Consider the following 20,618-nt stretch of genomic DNA (forward strand, 5'->3'; position numbering starts at 1 on the left):
TCCGTGACTATGTGTAAAGCACTTTGATTGGTGTTGGTCAATGTGTTCAGAAAAAACTTTCTATGTTGTATGTGTCTTTGGAAATGAATTGCACGGGGGGAAATCCCACTTTTATTAATAACTTAAAGCATGCAGATATTTAAAAACTTCCTTTAAATATACAGCCAATTATTTTGTGGTGCCTCTCAAATGATGACACTTAATAAAGAAAGATGGTTCACTGGTGAATTAACACCAATGATGAGAAGGGGCCAGCATGGATTTGGGGATGAAATGGAAGTTGTACCTGTTGTTTGCTCTTTAAAGCAGGGTAGCCCACATTGCAGGTAACAGACTTCTGAGATGAAGCAATCTGGCAGGTCACTTCTGTCCCATCAACCTGAATGAGACCAGAGAAGCAATGATCAATTTTTTTCAATGTCTGTATGTGCGCTTATGCACATATGTGCCAAAAGAAATATAAACCACCTAGACATTTTAGCAGTAAGGTTGTGTTCACACCAAGACTTGAAAATCTATGTATTGTCCAGATGGCTAACATCTACTTTTATCGCTAGACAGGTCACCCAACAAAACAAATAAGTCAGATACTGAAATTTCCCCCAGAAATAAATCATATGTCATATTTCAGAAGCACAAAATAAATTTAATCCACCATTTAGAAATGCTGTCTTTAATACATACCTTTCTCTCAATATATTTGAAAGTTGTAGTTCCAAGAGAAAAGCAAATAAAATATAGCTTTTGTTTATATTTTAAATAACTTAAAAGAATCATCTTTAGATTTCCTCAGGATTCTTCTCTTTAAAATAAGAAGCTGTCATTTGGCACGAGAAATTGAAACACTAAAGTCAGAATTGGTGTAGAACACTAAATCTATTAAGTTCACAATGACTTGAAACTGGATGAAACCATTTTTAAAATCCTTTCATCAAGTAGTGAATTTGGAAAACCTCAGCTTTTCCCTTCTCTCCTTTTCACTGCTTGGTGGCAGAGGGACCGGGGGGCATTCATGGTCAAGTGTGTTCCTGGTATAGCGATCAAGTCAACATGATTAACTGACCTCACTGGAATGCATTATCTTGGCAGCAGCAAGACCTGTGGTTACAAAGTTTGGGCTGAGCTGTGGGACTCTAATTTCTGAGAGCAAGTGCAATTCCCAGCATCTGTGCAGCTCCACGGCAGCCTCATCGCACAGATGGCTTGAGGAGAGTTTACGGTAGAGTCTGGCTACAACTGCCAAGCGTCAGGTCAAAGGAAAAATCTGATCCAAGCCATGAAGCTGAACTGGTCTAGATACACAGCCAGGCTGTGTTCTCAAGTAGTTTAACTAGCTGGGAGCCACAAGGAGTTTCTTCAGAAAACACAGAGGACCTGGAGATTTGAGTAGAAGGAAGACTAATTGACAACAAAAATAGCAGTTAACACCAGAGTGCCTTCACATACCGGCATGGACCAGGAAGCAAAAAACAGGTTTTCTGAAAAATCAACAACAATCTCAGTGTTGTAGGCACTTTCCTTCTTGTTTTCCAGTTTTACTGAAAATGTTAACCTTTTGTTCTGGTTGCTGACAATGAAAGGCTGTTGTCTGTTAACAGTAAAAAGGAGAAAAAAAGAGTCATTACAGTTCTGTTTTCTTTTTTGAAGTCAGCATTCAAATACTTTACTCATTTAAAAAATAATTTTTATATGGATGAGAGAAATTGAAATTTATACTTTTTATATTGAAGTATAGTTGATTTATAATATTAGTTTCATGTGTACAATATAGTGGTTGAATCTTTTTATAGATTATATTCCATTGAAAGTTATTACAAAATAATGACTCTGTTTTGCTGTGTTGTATAATATGTGTCTTTGTTACTTATCTATTTTACATTTACATAATATTAATAGCTTGTATCACCTAATTACATACCTCTATCGTGCTGCGATTCATGGGGTCACAAAGAGTTGGACACGACTGAGCGACTGAACTGAACTGATCTTGCCCCTTCCTCCTTCCCTCTGCCCACTACTAGTTTATTATTTTTCTATTTCTGTTCTGTTATGTACATTTGTTTTGTTTTTTAGATTCTCTGTATGAGTGAAACAGAATATTTGTCTTTCTCTGACTTATTTCATGAAGCAAAATACCCTCTAGGTCCATCTACATTATTGCAAATGGCAGAATTTTATCCTTTTTATGGCTGAGTAATATTCTATTATATATATAAATGTGTATACATAAATATGTATATACATGTGTATGTTACATCTTCCTTTATCCATTCATCTATTGATGGACACTTAGGTTGCTTCCATGCCTTGACTATTGTACATAATGCTGCTATAAACATTGGGGTACGTCTATCTTTTCAAATTAGTGTTTTTGTTTTCTTTGGATGCATGTCCAGGAGTAGAATTGCTAGATCATATGATAGTTCTATTTTTAGTTTTTTGAGAAACCTCCATACTGTTTCCCATAGTTGGCTGCACCAGTTTACATTCCCACCAACAGTGTAAAAGGGTTCCATTTTCTCCACATCCTCACTAACATTTGTTGTTTATGTTCTTTTGATGACAGCCATCCTGCCAGGTAGGAAATGGCATGATAAAATCATGGTTTTTGATTTGCATTTCTCTGATGAGCATTTTTTTTTTTTTTTATTAGTTGGAGACTAATTACTTCACAACATTTCAGTGGGTTTTGTCATACATTGATATGAATCAGCCATAGAGTTACACATATTCCCCATCCCGATCCCCCCTCCCACCTCCCTCTCCACCTGATTCCTCTGGGTCTTCCCAGTGCACCAGGCCCGAGCACTTGTCTTGATGAGCATTTTTTATGTGCCTGTTGGCCACTTGTATGTCTTCTTTGGAAAAATGTCTATTCAGGTCTTCCTATTTTATTTTTTATTCCTATTTTTTAAATCAGGTTTTTGGTTTTTTGACATTGAGTTGTACAAGTTGTTTATATATTTTGGATATTAACCCCTTAGCGGTCATATCATCTACAAATATTTTCTCCCATTCAGTGGGTTATCTTTTTGTTTTGTTAATGGTTTCCTTTGCTGTGCAAAAGCTCTTAAGTTTAATTAGGTCTCACTTGTTTGTTTTTGCTTTTATTTCTTTTGCTTTCAGAGACAGAGACAGAAGAACTACTGCTACAATTTATGACAAAGAGTGTTCTCCCTCTGTTTTCTTTCTAGGAGTTTTGAGGTTTCAGGTCTTATATTTAGGTCTTTAATCCATTTTGCATTTATTTCTGTGTTTGGTGCAAGAAAACGTTCTAATTTTATCTTTTTTACATGTAGCTGTCAGTCTTCCCAGAACCACTTATTTAAGGGACACTCTTTCCTCCATTGTATATTCTGGCCTTTGTTGTAGGTTAATTGACCATAAGTAGATGGGTTTATTTCTCTCTATTCTGTTCCATTGATCTATATGTCTGCTCTTGTGCCCAAACCATGCTCTGTTGATTACTGTAGCTTTAAGGCGTAACCTGAAGATACTTCAAACTTTGTTCTTTTTTATCAAAATTGCTTTGAAAATGTGGAGTCTTTTGTGGCTCCATATAAATTTTAGAATTATTTGTTCTGGTTCTGTAAAAAACGTCATGGATATTTTGAGTGGGATTGCATTAAATCTGTAGTTTGGTGTGGACATTTTAACAATATTAATTCTTCTAATCCAAGAACACAGGATATCGTTCCATTTCTCTGGATTATTTTCAAATTCCATTATCAATATTTTATAGTTTACAGAATATAAGTCTTTCACCTCCTTGGTTAAGTTTATTTCTAGATACTTTGAAATTTAGATTTTAAGGATTTTTAGGAGTTATGACGTTTCTATTGTAGAAAAAAATTTCCATAAACAATCACTTGAATAAAGTAATCTAACATGTCTTTTATTTCTACAATTTTCACTGTGCTTTAAAGTAAAACTTACTGAGTAGCTGGCAGCTGCTGAACATTTAGAACTAGATCAGAAATGCAAACTCCATCATCACCACAGTCTTTATGGAAAGGGATCTACAAAAAAAGAGAAAAACAATCCCAGAAATTTGCTATTGAGTTAAACAAGCAAATTGTAGAACACATAATAGTATTATTCCATTTATATAAAGTTCAAAACCTTGTGAAACTAAACCATATTTTAGGAATATATACATGTTTAGCAACATCAGAAAGAAAAACATTGATAAATGCAAAATTCATGATGGTGGTGCTCCCTGGGGGTGCAGGATAAAAGTGGCTATGATAAGAGTATGGAGTGATACAGAGAATTTCAGAGGTACTGGTATCATTTTATTTTTTTTTAATGGGTTGTGAACACAAGGTGTTCCCTTTATTGTTATTTATTTCTTCCATAAGCATTTACTGAGCACCTATGACGGGGCAAGCACTACTCACAGTGCTGGAAATAGAGCAGGGAACAAGGAAAACAAAAATCCCTATCTTCATGGAACTTACCTGCTGGTGAACTTTCCATAAGTAACTGTACTTCAATTAGAAAATTACCAACTTAGGCTATGTCCTAAGTATCTCCCAAACACTAAGGCAGTGACTGAAACTTTGCCGGCTAGTCAGGAATCCCAAGAAAGGCAAGCCGCACTTACACTGAAGACCTTGACCGTCTCAGAGTAGGCTTCAAGGGCAGGGTTAGTGCCAGGGTTTTCCAGACTGATGTTCATACACAGATTCAGAGGGCTGATAGTATCAGAGGGCTCCTAAACACACACAGAGTTAGTGGATTAGGGCATGGCAGCTTCAAACAAGAAAATGACCACACATGTGCTCACAATTAAACACACAGTCCACTCTCGGTCATGCAGAATAGCTCTGTTTTGAACTTTCAAGGCTCTTGCTCCTTCACTTCTATCCTAAGTCTGCTGTTAGCCTCTCAGCTTCTAAGAGACTTCTAACTTGGGCTCAGTAAAAATCTGAAGCAGTGATTCTTAGGTAAACTCATCAGTCATTTCATTATTTATATAATGATCAATATTTACATAAGATATCCAGTTTTCAATGCTCAGAAGATCCCTCTGTCAGTACTCAGCTCTTGGGTTGTTGGCCATGTTCTTCCCATTCCTACTGCCAAGACTTTTGGCATCTATAGGTGTCCTGACCAGATCTCTGGAAGAGAATATCATGACCCGGAAGGGAAAGTGCCCAGGGTTCACTGTCAGGAATGAACAAGGGCACCCCCCTTCCTAGTCTCCAGTCTACAAAACCAGATGAAAGTGCTTCCCATACGCGAAACTAAGCTCCCCAATTTCCAGCCTAGCTGTCTGTTAGGGCTCTTTCGCATGTAGAAGATGATGCACGTATCACTCAGCAGGCGTTAAAACCAACTCTGTCCAGCTGTAAGTAGGAAGGTTCCTCTTTATCTCTAGTAAAGATGGTGGAGGATTTGCAATGCTCCAAGAGGCCTGGGCTGCTTCTAGTTTTTGAGGTTTTCCCATCTATTGAACAATGAAAATAATGCCAAATCAGGGCTGCAGACACCATCTAGCATTCTTCTTCAAGAAAGAAGAATGCCTGTACATTGGTAAGCACTAAAAATCAAATTTTCCTTTTTTTAGGAGTGATATCTTTATCTCAACAGGACTTCTGTCTTGAGCCCTTTGGACAGGGGGTGGGGGGTGGGGGCAGTGACTTCCTGACTACAAGGAAACGTATCCTCAGCTGCAGGGCTGGCACATAGGATGGACTTTGGCATTGATAGCAAATACGGTGTTACCTGGAACAACACCTCTCAGCTGACCACAATTATACACACCTTGTAAAAACTTCACATGTACACATGGGGGAGAATAGGAGATGTGTTTATACACACGTAGTAGTTTGGTCACTCAGTCATGTCTGACTCTGTGACTTCATGAACTGTAGCCTGCCAGGGTCCACTGTTCATGGAATTCTCCAGGCGAGAATACTGGGGTGGGTTGCCATTTCTTTCTCCAGTTTATATATATACATACATACACTACATCCTGGCTGTCTTAGTTCCCCCACAATGGATTACATGTTTAATTTGACCCACCACTTAGCACAAGGATAAGAGAGAATGGAATCTGGCTTTTATTCCTTTAAAGAAGCTGCATAACTGGCACATTATCAACAAAAAATGTCCAGGCCTTCACAAAGAAGAAATCTTCAACTCAAACAATAAATTACTCAACTGATTTTAGTTCATCCAACTCTTTGTTCTTTCAACTCTTAGCACTTCTTGAGATGCGATTTCTGTATCACCCATCTACTTGAGAAATGTCTGGGGATGCCCCTTAGACATATTCACTGGATCGAAAGGGAATTTCTGCTGGGGGCTTCCAGCATACAGATCTTATAAAAATTTCCTTGGCAATTCTTATGTATCTTAAACTTTGAGAACCACAGTCTAGGAAAAGTTCTTAAATAGCTCTTATAAAAATAGTTTCCTGAATAAATTATAGTTTAAATACTATAACCTGGCTTTTGGGGGGAAATAGTCATGTAATTTATAAGATAAGCTTTTTTAGAAATTTTCTTCTGAGAAGCACTTTTTCTACTTTGGAGAATTTCAAAATCCATGTGAACTGTAGTAATTAGGGCATAAGATTAGAGCAAAGAATTTTTACCTCATAATCTACCATCCTTCACCTATATCAATTTAAATCCAGAAATGAAAAGGGAAATTAGAGTTATTCTTTTCAATCATTTAAAAATAAATAAATATTCTCCTGATATGAAAATGTCAATATAAAATTTATTGTCAACTAAAAGTTCTTCCTACTAAACATTTAAGAAAGCACTGTCTTTGATTTCTTGAAGAATCTTATTTTTAGCCCTTTTACTTGCCATCCCAAGTAAAATTTAATGCAACTAACTTATAAAATAGCATGTGACCATACAGATTAGTGTAAAGGAAATATACTCCTATTCATAGACCAAAAAAAAGCACTAATTAGAAGAGCAAGGGTTCTTCTCACTCATAAGCCTTCAATTCAGGCTTTCACCATTCATTGGTCTTTAAAAAGAAAGGAGATGGAAGAGATGACTCTGAGGCTCACCTGTATGTGGATGATGTACTCAGAACAGCGCTGCACTTGACTTACTATCATGGTCTTCTGCAAACACCTTTCATTATTTTCCTTAAATAACCCCCTGGACATCACTCTGGATGAAAACTGGTCTTCATCAATTGTGATGTTATACACAATGGCTATAATAAAAATCATAAAGAAATGTCATTACAAGTCCATTTTTAAGGAAAAAGCATTCCTGTTTTATCGCGTCTTACTGGGTTAAATCTCTGACTACAGGAAAACAAAAACCAGTCTTCCTTTTGATGGACTGTTAACCATGGCTAGCCTGTGATATTTTGTAACTGCAGCTCTGGTATGATGTATGTTGACTGTGGATACAAAGAAATGTGATTCAAAGAAATGTGATTTGACACAGTGGAAGGAAAAGTAGACTTGCCACCGGGAAATCTACTGAATGAAGTTGGTCAAATTATTTCCCCAAATAACAATTTCATTGTCCATAACATGGTGACATGAAAAGGAAAGGAATTATTATTGAGGGCCTACAATTGAACACATTCTTATATGTTATGTAAGTTTTAAACTGGAACATGGATATTATTATCCTATTTTCAGATAATTAACAAAATATTATTCTGTTTTTCAAAATAATTCACCTCAGCTCACACAGCTAGGGCATGGTCAGAAGTAAAGTTTGAGTAATTCTGAAACCAGACCCCATGTTCCTACTATTTCTACGCAGTTTAGAGGATTCACTGTTATTTGAGGATTAAATCAGATATTCTAAGGTGAAATGTACAGTGCCTTGCATATTCCAAAAGCTTACTTGGGGGAAGTCATGCTACACTGCAATAACAAGTGTTGAATTGGACAGACTTGTTCTGAATCTTAGTCTCATCATTGACAAGCTTTAGGCAATTTTCTTAATCTCCTAGAACCTCCATTTCTTCATCTATAAAACAGAGATAATAATACTAACATAGGGAAATGGAAATGAGAAACATATGTGATAAAAACTGATGTCAGTAGCTAATGTCCAACTATCAGAACTTTCAATAAAATCTGTTGGCTACCCATCCAACACTGAGAAGATCTGATACTGTTAGTAGCATCAACTGCATTACTTGGGATTATTCTGTCTTATTATTTCCAAGAATTGATGCTTTTGAACTGTGGTATTGGAGAAGACTCTTGTGAGTCCCTTCGACTGCAAGGAGATCCAACCAGTCCATCCTAAAGGAAATGAGTCCTGAATATTCATTGGAAGGACTGATGCTGAAGCTGAAACTCCAATACTTTGGCCACCTGATGTGAAGAACTGACTCATTTGAAAAGACCCTGATGCTGGGAAAGATTGAAGGCAGGAGGGGAAGGGAACGACAGAGGATGAGATGGTTGGATGCCATCACCGACTCAATGGACATGAGTTTGAGTAAACTCCGGGAGTTGGTGATGAACAGGGAGGCCTGTCATGCTGCAGTCCATGGGGTCACAAAGAATCAGACACAACTGAGCAACTGAACTGAACCAAGAGTTTAAAGGTTAACTATACTTCCAAAAGCATTCTGTATGTGACCTTTCAAATACCTACTAGAAGTGATGTATAATTTTTCTTGCTCTGAATACTTCATGAGGTTAACAAAGATAAAATACAAAGGAAAAGAACTACAAATAAGTAGTGAAAATAACACAAAGGAAAAGAAATGGCAGGGAAGAGATGGTAGCTAGGACAAAGTTAGTACATGTGGAATGACAATATTTCATTTTTTCCAAAATGATACAGTTATATAGGCAATATGATAATCCTTTTTATGTTATTAACTTCAAACTGGAGTGTGAATCTGAAGCAATAAATAATAGAAGTCATATGCTTTGTAAATTGACTTTTCAAAGTCATAGAGATGGGATTTCTGTCTTACACACTACTATTGCCAGGCAAGTAAGTGACGAATGATCATGACCATGTGGACCTAAGGCATCAAGAAGAGGATTCAAAGGGAAAGGTACCCAATGGTGAGACCCTAGACAACAGGTGGGAGGGAATAAAATTCTCTGAGAGCAGAAAATGCCCTTCAAGTGTGTGGTAACAGAAGAGGTGGAGTACAGTCAAAAATTGGGAGAAGAAGCTTGAGACAAACCCATGCTTCTGGGACAGCAGAGGTTACCTACCTGTCATTTCTGCCAACAAATAGATTTTCCAAATTAACTTTTTATATTTAATGTTTTATTCCTCCAGCTTCATTAAGATATCATCAACATATAACATTGTGTAAGTTTAAAGCATACAACATAGTGATTTTATACATTGCAAAACAATTACCACAAAAAGGTGAGTTAACATACCCATCACTTCACAAAGTTACAATTTCTTGTGTGTGGTGAGAACTTTTAAAATCTAGTCTCTTCTAACTGTATACAATACAGTATTATTAACAAAAATCACCATGCTGTACATCCCATCTAGCCATTTCATATTTAGACAGTAATGGTTTCCAACTCAACTTTCATGGCTACTCAGATGAATGTGCTAAAAGGCAGGTGTGTGAAAAGTGCTCCTCAGAGCTGGGTCAGTGTTTGAACACTTGAAAGGAAAAATGCCAGATGAATATGAAAAATAGGAACTATGGAAGGCGTGTCAAGACATTAATATAACTTTGTGTTCCTAGCCTTCTTATTTCTTCCATGAATCGTGACAACTTGCCTCTATATTTTTACCCTTTAAGTTAATTTGTTCACCACCTAATAAAATAGCTGTAGTCAATCCTAACAGAAATCAACCCTGAATATTCACTAAAAGGACTGATGCTGAAGCTGAAACTCCAATACTTTAGCCACCTGAAGCAAAGAGTCGACTTATTAGGGAAGACTTTGATGCTGGGAAAGATTGAAGGCAGGAGGAGAAGGGTTCAACAGAGGGCGAGATGGTTGGATGGTATCATCGACTCAATGGACATGAGTTTGAGCATGCTCCGGGAGTTGGTGAAGGACAGGGAGGCCTGGAGTGTTGCAGTCCATCGGGTTACAAACACTCAGACACGACTGAATGACTGAATAACAAGGAACTACAGGTTTCTGAAAATTAGAGCCAAAATCTGATGGAGAGGGTATGTATGCATAACTGAGTCACTTTGCTATACAACAGTAAGTAACACAACATTGTAATTCAACTACACTTCAATTTAAAAAAATCTGATGAAAAGGACGAGGACCCACGAAAAGGCAGCAAATGAAAGAAAATAGTATTGGATTAAGTGCTAAAAATCAATGGTTACATATTGAAGGAACTGAGATAACTGGAGCAGGAGAGATGGAGGTAAAATGCAGTGGTTAGAAAGACTTCAGGGAATTGTAGGACCTCAGCCAGGATGCCAAAGACAACTGGACCAATCTAGAGAGAGTAAGACTGCCCACAGTCTTCCTTACTCTCAGACTTTCCCTCACTTCACTGGATTATTTGTTGTTATTGTTCAGTCACTAAGTCATGTCTAACTCTGCAACCTCATGGACTGTAGCACACCAGGTTCCTCTATCCTTCGCTATCTCCCTGAGATTGCTCAAACTCATGTCCATTGAGTTGGTGATGTCATCCAGCCATCTCATCCTCTGTCGCCCCCTTCTCCTCCTGCTTTCACTCTTTCCCAGCATCAGGGTCTTTTCCAATGAGTCAGCTCTTTGCATCAGGTGGCCAAAGTATTGGAGTTTCAGCTTCAGCATCAGTCCTTCCAATGACTATTCAGGGTTTATTTCCTTTAGGATTCACTGGTTTCATCTCTTTGCTGTCTAAGGGACTCTCAAGAGTCTTCTTCAGCATCACAGTTCAAAAGCATCAATTCTTTGGTGCTCAGTCTTCATTATGGTCCAGCTCTCACATCTGTACATGATTACTGGAAAAACCACAGCTTTGACTATATGGATCTTTGTTGGCAAAGTGACATATCTGCTTTTTAATATGTTGTCTAGGTTGATCATAGCTTTTCTTCCAAGGAGCAGGCATCTTTTAATTTCATGGCTGTAGTCACCATCTGCAGTGAATTTGGAGCCCAAGAAAATAAAATCTTCCACTGTTTCCCCATCTATTTGCCATGAAGTGATGGGACCAGATGCCATGATCTTCATTGTTTGAATGTTGAGTTTCAAGCCAGCTTTTTCACTCTCCTCTTTCACCTTCATCAAGATGCTCTTTAGGTTCCTCTTTGTTTTCCGCCATTAAAGTGGTATTATCTGCATATTTGAGGTTGTTGACATTTCTCCCTACAGTCTTGATTCCAGCTTGTGATTCATCCGACTTGGCCTTCCACATGATGTACTCTGCATAGAAGTTAAATAAGCAGGGTGACAATATACAGCCTTGACATACTCCTTTCCCAATTTTGAACCAGTGAGTTGTTCCATGTAAGGTTCTAACTGTTGCTTCTTGACCTGCATACAGGTTTTGCAGGAGGCAGGTAAGGTGGTCTGATATTCCCATCTCTTTAAGAATTTTCCAGTTTGTTGTAATCCACACAGTCAAAGGCTTCAGTGTAGTCAATGAAGCAGAAGTAGATGCTTTTCTGGAATTCCCTTGCTTTCTCTGTGATCCAATGGATGTTGGCAATTTGACCTCTAGTTCCTCTGCCTTTTCTGAATCCAGCTTATACATCTGAAAGTTCTCGGTTCACATAATGGATTATTTAGAAAATATAAAACTCTGGGCACAAATTATACATTGTTTTATACTTTCTCTCTCATTATTTCATGCTTCTTAAACTTTCAAGAATAGAAATATTTTATCCTCATACTGAACACACTCTATTATGGCATAGCCAACTCACCTTGGACTCAACTAATACAGACTCAAGTTCAATGTAATTTGCATGTGCCCATGGTTTTCTGTTAGGAACGTATGGGTAAGAGAAACTTACTTAAAGGATAGACTGGAAGAGGCCACAATTATGTCATTGATTTTATGACTTTCTGCAGCAGAATGTGACCTTCTAAGGATGACAGAGGAAGATCTAAAACACCTTCCACACCTAATTAACCATTCTCAGGCACCTCAAATATATGGCAATTCAAGTGTCTGCAAGACCCTTGTTTCTTTCGGTTTCCACATCCCAAGCATAGTTTAAATCAGGACTGAAACTCTATAAGCAAACCTATCTCTTGTGCAGATTATTTCATGTTTACTCACCCACTTGATTGTTTTGATTAGTAGGTCTAAACTTAGCACTGAAGCAGAGTTTAAGTTTTATCTCAGCATTTTTGTTGAGCAAAGTGATTTTTTTTGGTGTGAATGAAGCATCTACAGATACATCAGCAATGCTCTGTGACCTGAAAGACCAATGTTTAAAAAAAATTATTCTCAGGAAGCTACCCAGAAAAACTAGTCTTAGCACCTTGTAGGAATGTGACCACAAAACAGCATTAACCTAGTTTAACTGCTCCCTTCAAAAAATGGATTTAACTCCTTGTATCTTGACTTTTTAGATGAATCAAACTTACCTTCAAAGAAAAAAGTTTGGCCATCATGGGCTATCTTTAAAGGGAATGTCACAGTATAGGAAGTATATGGCCTACCACGCATGAGGCCTACCAAGGTGGCCACAGGGGGAAGTTCACTGAAAGGTATGACTTCTTACAAAACTGTTTCCAAAGCAGCCATATAATTATGTCATCACACCTTGTATTTTTCTAATGCTACTCTTAACTGATTTTATTCAGTAAATACATTTTCTTTTTTTCAAAGCCTTAAATATTACATTTGAGTTTTATTTCTTCCACATGAAGATTTCATTAAAATGATGCACTAAGGCAGTGGTCCCCAACTTTTCTGGCAGCAGGAACTGGTTTCGTGGAAAACAATTTTTTCACGGACTGCAGAGGGGAGGGAGATGGTTCACACCAGTAACGGAGCGGCAGATGAAGCCTCATCTGCTCACCTCCTGCTGTGTGGCCTGGTTTCTAACATGGACTAGTGGTTGGGGACCTCCGCACTAAGGAACTTCTTGGTGGTCCAGTGGTTAAGGCTCCGTGCTTCCACTTCAAGGGGCACAGGTTCAATCTCTGGTGGAGAAACTAAGAACCTGCCTGTCGTGTGCTGAAAGAAAAATGATGCACGAAAAACAATGCATTTCATCCTTTAAAAGCGCAAGTGAGATATTGTAAATAGTTTCATTGAACTCAGAGTGTGATCTACTCAATACCCAATTTCTTTCTGTTCTTCACATACTTGGACATTTAAAGCATATTTTTCAACAGACATGAATGGATAAGTGAACTATATTTTCTTGGAGACTCCTGACAGAATTCTCAGTTTCTTTCTGGTTCCATTCCTTCACCAGCCCAATATATTTATTTTTACCCTTACTCACTTGGCTCTTGAATCCCTTATTGTTCCCCCCTGCTCTTCAACTCCTCCTGCGGTCAATGAGAGGTCAGCTAAACCTAAATAATGGCTTCTTGTTTATGACTAATAATTGTAAAAGATACCTTTTAACCACAGGAGAAGTTGTACTTCACTTGTGTGGCCTTGGTATTCAATATTTTTAGAGCATTCTCATGAGAATTCTTTTCTACAAGTTGAGGTAATAAAAAGATAATAATCAGAAATATCCTTAATACCATTTCAAGAGCTTTATCTTTTCAATATACTTTTCCTGTTCATTTTAAAGAGGAGAGAGACTTGGTTCTAATGTTAAGCAAGAATTTTTTTTTTCCTACCAGGAAAAACATACTCCTTCCTCTATGCAAACTATGACATACAAATGTCTTATAGTGTTATATAATGCCTGTGACATTTTCACAATACTAGCAAAGCAATCTGTTCTACTTAGCAGGCCATGTGTTCCTTAACTAGTTTGTGTCTGGCTCTCAATGACTCACCAGAGCTGAACGACCTGTCCAAAGGCCCCCACGGACACATCGGTGATGGAGTCCCCATTTAAATCTCCATAGCCATCCAGGGATCTCCCAAAGTACTGGAGGTGACTACTAAAGGCTCTGTCGGACCCCAAGATTTTCTAAAAGAGCAAGTTTGAGATGAAATTATAGCTCGGGACAACTGAAACAGAAAAAAGCATCTACATTGCCCTGGTATATTCTTTCTATGGCCATTTCTCAGATTGTTTTATTCTCCACAGAACTCCATTGATTTTTCATAGCTCATCTGATCTGATTATTATTCTTGCAACCACATTTTCATCAAAGCAAACAGCATAAATCTCTCACATAAAATAACAAGCCAGCACAAAGCAGTGAGAGTAGACAGGGCTTGACACACAGTAGGGGCTCACTAAGTATCTGATGAATAAGTGAATTAGGTTATAAAGTAAGAGGGATGGACTGGATGGTTCACATAATACTCTTTAGCTCTAACACAATGTAACTCACTCACATGTAAACAAATCACCATAAAACTATGGATTACCTGAGAATACCTCAAGCGAATCATGCCCTCATGACCGTTGTAGATGTACACAGCTCCAGAGTTCTGATTTTCCAAAGGTGAACCAACAATCACGTCATTAAAGCCATCCATGTTGATGTCTGAAAGAGCTGCAATTGCTGAACCAAATCGAGCATTTTCAAGACCCTTGGGGCCTTCCAGAAATTGGTGCCAATTCAAAATGCCCTTGCAGAGAGGGAAAAGGGGGACAATTAAAGCCAACCTTACATTAATAAATATATACTACTATATATTTATAGTAGTATAAATATAGGTATAAAATAGATAACCAAGGACGTATTGTATGGCACAAGGAATTATATTCAATAGTTTTAGTTACCTAAAAAGGAAAAGAATCTGAAAAAGAATCTATCTATCTACATACCTACCTATGTACAAATGAATCACTGTGCCATACTGAAAATAAGGTCATAGGCTATCTGCTCATAAACCAAGGTGAAAAGAAGCAATTCTTTTATGTAGGCTGGCTGCACAACCTATATAAGAGTGTCCATTTCTTTGTCTTTTTTCCCCTTAATATTAGGATCCTCACTCATCTGTTTTCAAAATTTTTTGATTTAAAAAATTTCTGGTAAAAATCTACTAAACTCTACAATAAAATTAAGGTAGAAACAAATAAAACACAATATCTTAATGTAGTCTTTTACTTAAAAGCTATTGAACAACAGTGGCATAATTATAATGGTATAGGAAGTGACAGATGAGATTGTTAATATTCCATTATATAAAACACTGAATATTTCTGCCAAAGAAAAGACATTTTCCTGTAAAAGATACAATTGTGGGTTCTTTTTTTGTTGTTGTTGCAGATTTTGAAATCAAGAATGGAACTATTTTATGACTTCATAAGAAAGCAATGCTCTTCAGCCATGAAACTGAGTCTGTTTTGATTCTTTCTCCTCTATAATAATCTTACAGAAATTAATTTATTACTGAGTCTGGTAAAATACTGAAAGATCATTTCACCTTTAGCAATTAATAATATTCAGAATATCTGACTAGCAAGAAACATTTAAGAAGTTGGGGATTTGTTAAATTTTCAAACAAGTAGATATGCTCTTCCCTTATTAAATACTTAATTACACTTTCTTTATATGCTTTAAAATTGTTTTAATTGCTTCTGTTTAAGGGCTAACTGTTATTTTTTGTTGTTGTTATATTAATTTAAATAAATAATGTAGGACAAAATATTGCAACAGTTAAATATAACATTTACTACATTAATATCAGCTTCTCTTTTTCCATCGTTTCCTTATCTAGCCATCTAATCTTCTATGTCAATCTGTGCCTTTAATTTTAGTTTTCTTTTCAGGTTTCACTAAGCTAACTATAATTATGTGCATGGATTTAGAGATTTAAGTCTATAAGTTGGAAAAACTAGGCTTTTCCCTGTTAGAGTATGCTCAGTTCTATGTGCAAGAACTGGAATTCCCAAGATTTGGATATATACATAAATGATACACCAAGCAATGGAATTTTCTGACAAACTAATGTAGAAATCGTATAGGATTATATGGCTACTTCTAGAGTGCCTGGTACAATTTGTCCTTACCATTGTAAAATGTCAACAAAGCAGCTTTGCCTTGTTATTGTTATATCTTTATAGCAAAGAGGAGTAATTGAATGAGATATTTGGGAAATACACAGATGTATATGCATGTGTGTATGTATTTCAAAAAACAACATGCATTTATAATAACTTTATTTGTAAAGAAAATATGTATTCAAAGACCTCCTGTGGAAGATGGCAGGACACTATACATTAAGTTCTAGGTTATGCTTTTCAATGTGATTTTTAAAACTGTAACTTAATGGTGACATCCTCAAAATGAAATATAAACCATACTTTTATTCAATAATAAACATTCTTTAATCTGTAAAAATGAAGATTCACTTTTATTTACCAATACTAAAGCAAATCAAAGGAAATCAGTTTAATATTTTTTTTTTACCTTTGTGATAGTAAACAGGTAGACTCTTCCTTCCTCTTTCTTTAGGTCATTCATGTACATTGGCGCACCTACCAAGAGCACATCTGTAATGGTGTCCTTATTCACATCGACTGCACACAGCACACTACCGAAATAGGAGCCAATCTGGAGGAATAAAGCATATCAACACTAGGATTCTTCTACTCTTACTATTACACTAAACTTATTTACTCATTCAACAAGCAAAAATTGAGCATCTGTTGCCTGTAAGGTGCTAGGAACATAAAGATAGATAACATCACCCCTTCTCTCTGTTTGTGTCACAATCTAACACTTGCTTCTTAGCACTTAGGGTGCACAAAAATCACCAAAAAAGCACCTGTAAAATACAGATTCCCAAGAGCCATTTCCAGAGATTCTGATGCAATGTCTATTGGGCAATCAAGAAAACAGTATTTTAAGTAAGCACTCCAGGTATTTCTGATGCTGGTGGGTAAAAGACCACACTTAAGGGACACTTAGAAGCTTTATGAGATGTTGTAGACAAAGGCTGGCAGGGAAGAGGGAGGTTGAACAAATAATAGGACTTCTGTGATAAAACATAACAGAAAGTGAAAGTGTTAGTCACTCAGTCGTGTCCAACCCCATGGACTGTAGCCCATCAGACTCCTCTGTCCATGGCATTCTCCAGGCAAGAATACTGGAGTGGGTTGCCATCCCCTTCTCCAGGGGATTTTCCTGACCCAAGGATAGAACCCAGGTCTCCCACATTGCAGGAGGATTCTTTACCGTCTGAGCCACCAGGGAAGACCATAAACTTTAAAATATTAAACAGGAGGGAAATGTATGACCACAGTGGATTTGTGGTCAAGGAAGTCAAAGACTCATATCTTCTTCCTCCAGGAAAATCCATAGAGACAGTGAATCATATTTAATCCCAGAGAAGGGAAATCTGTAGATAATCAGTTTCTCTGATTTAAGGAAGAAAATTTTCTGTTGGTCGTTGGAGTACAGTGATGTGCATTTTAAATATGTGCTAAGCTCAGGAGTCAAAACTACTTAGCAAGAAAATAGGAATCTATAGGCTGGCTTTTGTTCTCGTGGACCATGACTGGGAGGCGTCACCGGTCCTCACTACCAAACTGCCACATATCAGAAGAAAGTGACAGAGAAGAGAGCTGCTTTACTTTCAGAAATGTCCAACTTTTTGACATTTAGAAGTGTCAGAGCCACGGACACCTTTACAGGCCCCGATGTCGTAGCTCAGTCTAACGAGATACTGCTCCCTCTGCCTACTCGTTCCTTCTCCAGTCCTCGGTTCCTGTTGGAGCTTGCCTACAAAGCAGTGGTTAGGTGTCTGTCATCATTGGGCTTTAATGACAACTCAACCCCATGAAAGCTATGTAGCCTTAGGTAGTTAAACTCTCCGCAGCTAGTCAACAGGGGATGGTAGATCTCAGTATTGTTGTGAATATTTGAGGAATATTCAAGTAAACACAAACCACAGAGGCAGCTACAGGGTGGGCACTCAATAAATCTTAGTTTCCATTTCTACTAACTCCTCCCTTCCCACAAGTCCCGGTTGTCCATGAAATTAATTTCACCTGCTTAAACAACAAAATTTACCTGGTCACCTCTGTGAGATTGAATAACTGTGACATTGCCATTCCCATTAACACTGTATAGCACTATCTGGCCAGTATAATTTGCTCGAGGAGCACCAGCAACAAAGTGGACACTGTTCCCAGTAGAAATTGAAGCCACAGAGTAACCTAGGAGAGAAGGGGTTACAGAGTAGGTACTGTTGAATATCTTGGCCAGATAAGCTTGTGAAGCTAGCAGAGATGATCAGAGGTCCCTTTTGTTAGTGTGACGCACGGCTGCTCATGCTCCTGAGTATAACATGAAGGTCACATCCTCCTCCTTTGGTGTCAGTCTCCGGTTCAAAGTTTGGACTTGCCACCTGTTAAGTTTTTTATCTTTGAGCAAGTAATTAACCTCTTCGGAAAGATAAAATGAGGATAGTAGTACTCCCTTCAAAGGATAGTTGGAAGTGTTTAAATATTATGTAGATAGAATAGCCAACTCAGGGACTGCCCCATAGTAGGTGCTCAAAATTGGTGACTACCTATTACATGAACAAAAACATTGGTAAGACTACCACTTATGGTTTTGACTTTTACATACTATTTCTATTTTGGAGAAACAGTCATGCCCCAGGATTAACAACTGCTGGAACAACCAGAAGAGATTAACGAGTCTAACATGCAGTGTTTCATTAAGTAGTTATGGGCTAAGGCCTGACTGGCAAAGAGGCAGCTGAAATATGTGTAATTAGATGACAGCTCAAGTGCTTTGCTGAACTGATCCTGAAATTCAACAAGAGACTAGTTTAAAGGAAGCAACTTAAATGTGCTGAGCCAAGTGCTGGTAGGTCTTACCTAAATATGAACTGTGATTTCTGTCTTGCAGAATTTGTTCAAACGCTTGTTTAGAAAAGATCAGATGTCCATGAAGTGTCTTCTGGACCACAGTCCCACTCCAGTCATAAGCTCCTACTGCACCCAGCATCAGAATATTCTACAATAATTGAAAAATGAGAAGCCTTAAATCACCTGTAAGGCATAAGAGTGTCGGGTGGACAAAACATCAAAACAAATGGTCTAAATTTACAGAAGAAAAATAACAAAAAAACTAAGCATGATGAAGCAAAATATACATGAATTGCTTAGAAAAGAGAGACAACAGGTCAAAAATGGAATCACCTGTGCCAAGTCTACGTCATCAAACCCAGACCTTACCTAACCTAATTGCAACTTCAACCTCTCCCAGGAAGGTCGTCTTAAATGTCACTTTGGAATTCCCTGGTCAGCACTAGTGAGGTAATCACCTGAGAGACGCCTTCTGTCCCCTATGTGAAGGTGACTGTGCCTGAAACAGTCTGACCATTTCCCCTTCTGCCCATAAAAGCCTTCCATTTTCTACAGCTCCTTAGAGCATCTTTCTGTTTGCTTAATGAAATGCTGCCCAATTCATGAATCATGGTGGTGGTTTAGTCGCTAAGTCATGTACGTCTCTTACAACCCCATGAACTGTAGACTGCCAGGCTCCTTTGTCCACGGGATTTTCCAGGCAAGAATACTGGAGTGGGTTGCCATTTCCTTCTCCAGGGGATCTTCCCGACCCAGGGATCAAACCTAGGTCTCCAGCATTGCAGGCAGATTCTTTACCAACTGAGTTATGAGAGAATCCCATGAATCATTGAATAAAGCCAATTAGATCTTCAGATTCACTCAGCTGAATTTTGGTTTTTTAACAAATCATATGTTGATATATCTCCAAATTGTTTTGATACATTTTGTGCTGGAAAAGAAGCCTTCCCATGGGCTATATTACTTTGGGCTTTGTTTAGTACAACACATTTTAAAGATAAATCTGTACTACAGTACAGGAGGGGCACATAGCCATCTTCCAATTTCCATGCAAAGGCGCACATCTGCAAATGCTGAACAGTTGTAAGCCTTTAGAAAGCAGTCAAGAAGGGAGCCTCTGGCCTAACGTGTTCCTAAGAAGAGCTCAGGCTATGAGACACGCTCAAGAAACAGGAAGTGCTGCTGCCAGAGGAAGCGAGGTGGACACTGTTCCCCCAGACCCATGTGGTGGCCCTCTTCTGACCTGATTTATCTTCAACTTCCTTCCTCTTTCTCCTTTTAAACACTTTATTTGTTTTTTGGTGGTGCTGGGTCTTCATTGCGGTGTGTGGTTCTCGCTAGTTGCGGTGCACAGGCTTAGCTGCCCTGTGGCATGTGTGGTCTAAGTTCCACAACCAGGGATTGAACCCACATCCCCCTGCACTGGAAGGCAAATTCTTAACCACTGGACCACCAGAGCAGTCCCTTCCCTCTTTCTTCTTAACTCCTTCTCAAACGTTCCTCTCTCTCCTATCCCATCTATTTGCGAATGGCACAGCTACAGAAAGCAATTGAAGATATGATATTTCATCTATGGGAAGAAAAACAGCCATTGGTCAGCACCAGTGGGGAGGCCCAAAGAAGACAGGCCACTCGGGATTGGCTCAAAACCCAATCTGAATATTCAAAGCTATAAGTCATCACAGGAAGCAGATGGTCAGGATGGGACTTGTTTTTAAATTTTTGAAAAAATTAATTAATCAACTGATTAACTAATTAGTTAATTATTTTACTTATTTTGGCTGTGTTAGGTTGAGTTG

General features: G+C 38.0%; 1 protein-coding gene across 1 annotated transcript in view; it reads right to left on the reverse strand.

The window, feature by feature from the left end:
* ITGA2 (integrin subunit alpha 2) overlaps positions 1 to 20,618 on the reverse strand; it is a 105,465-nt gene that overhangs the window by 16,005 nt on the left and 68,842 nt on the right. The window contains exons 11-21 of the mRNA XM_043887220.1: positions 18,829 to 18,967; positions 18,014 to 18,159; positions 16,409 to 16,552; positions 14,418 to 14,621; positions 13,874 to 14,010; positions 12,183 to 12,322; positions 7,037 to 7,188; positions 4,607 to 4,717; positions 3,937 to 4,019; positions 1,447 to 1,588; positions 287 to 379 (exon numbers count right to left, since the gene is read on the reverse strand). Coding sequence (XP_043743155.1) covers positions 287 to 379; positions 1,447 to 1,588; positions 3,937 to 4,019; positions 4,607 to 4,717; positions 7,037 to 7,188; positions 12,183 to 12,322; positions 13,874 to 14,010; positions 14,418 to 14,621; positions 16,409 to 16,552; positions 18,014 to 18,159; positions 18,829 to 18,967 — 1,491 coding nt within the window. The remainder of the gene's footprint in view (positions 1 to 286; positions 380 to 1,446; positions 1,589 to 3,936; positions 4,020 to 4,606; positions 4,718 to 7,036; positions 7,189 to 12,182; positions 12,323 to 13,873; positions 14,011 to 14,417; positions 14,622 to 16,408; positions 16,553 to 18,013; positions 18,160 to 18,828; positions 18,968 to 20,618) is intronic.

This window comes from Cervus elaphus, chromosome 25, assembly GCF_910594005.1.
Source record: "Cervus elaphus chromosome 25, mCerEla1.1, whole genome shotgun sequence".
Taxonomy (NCBI): Eukaryota; Metazoa; Chordata; class Mammalia; order Artiodactyla; family Cervidae; genus Cervus; species Cervus elaphus.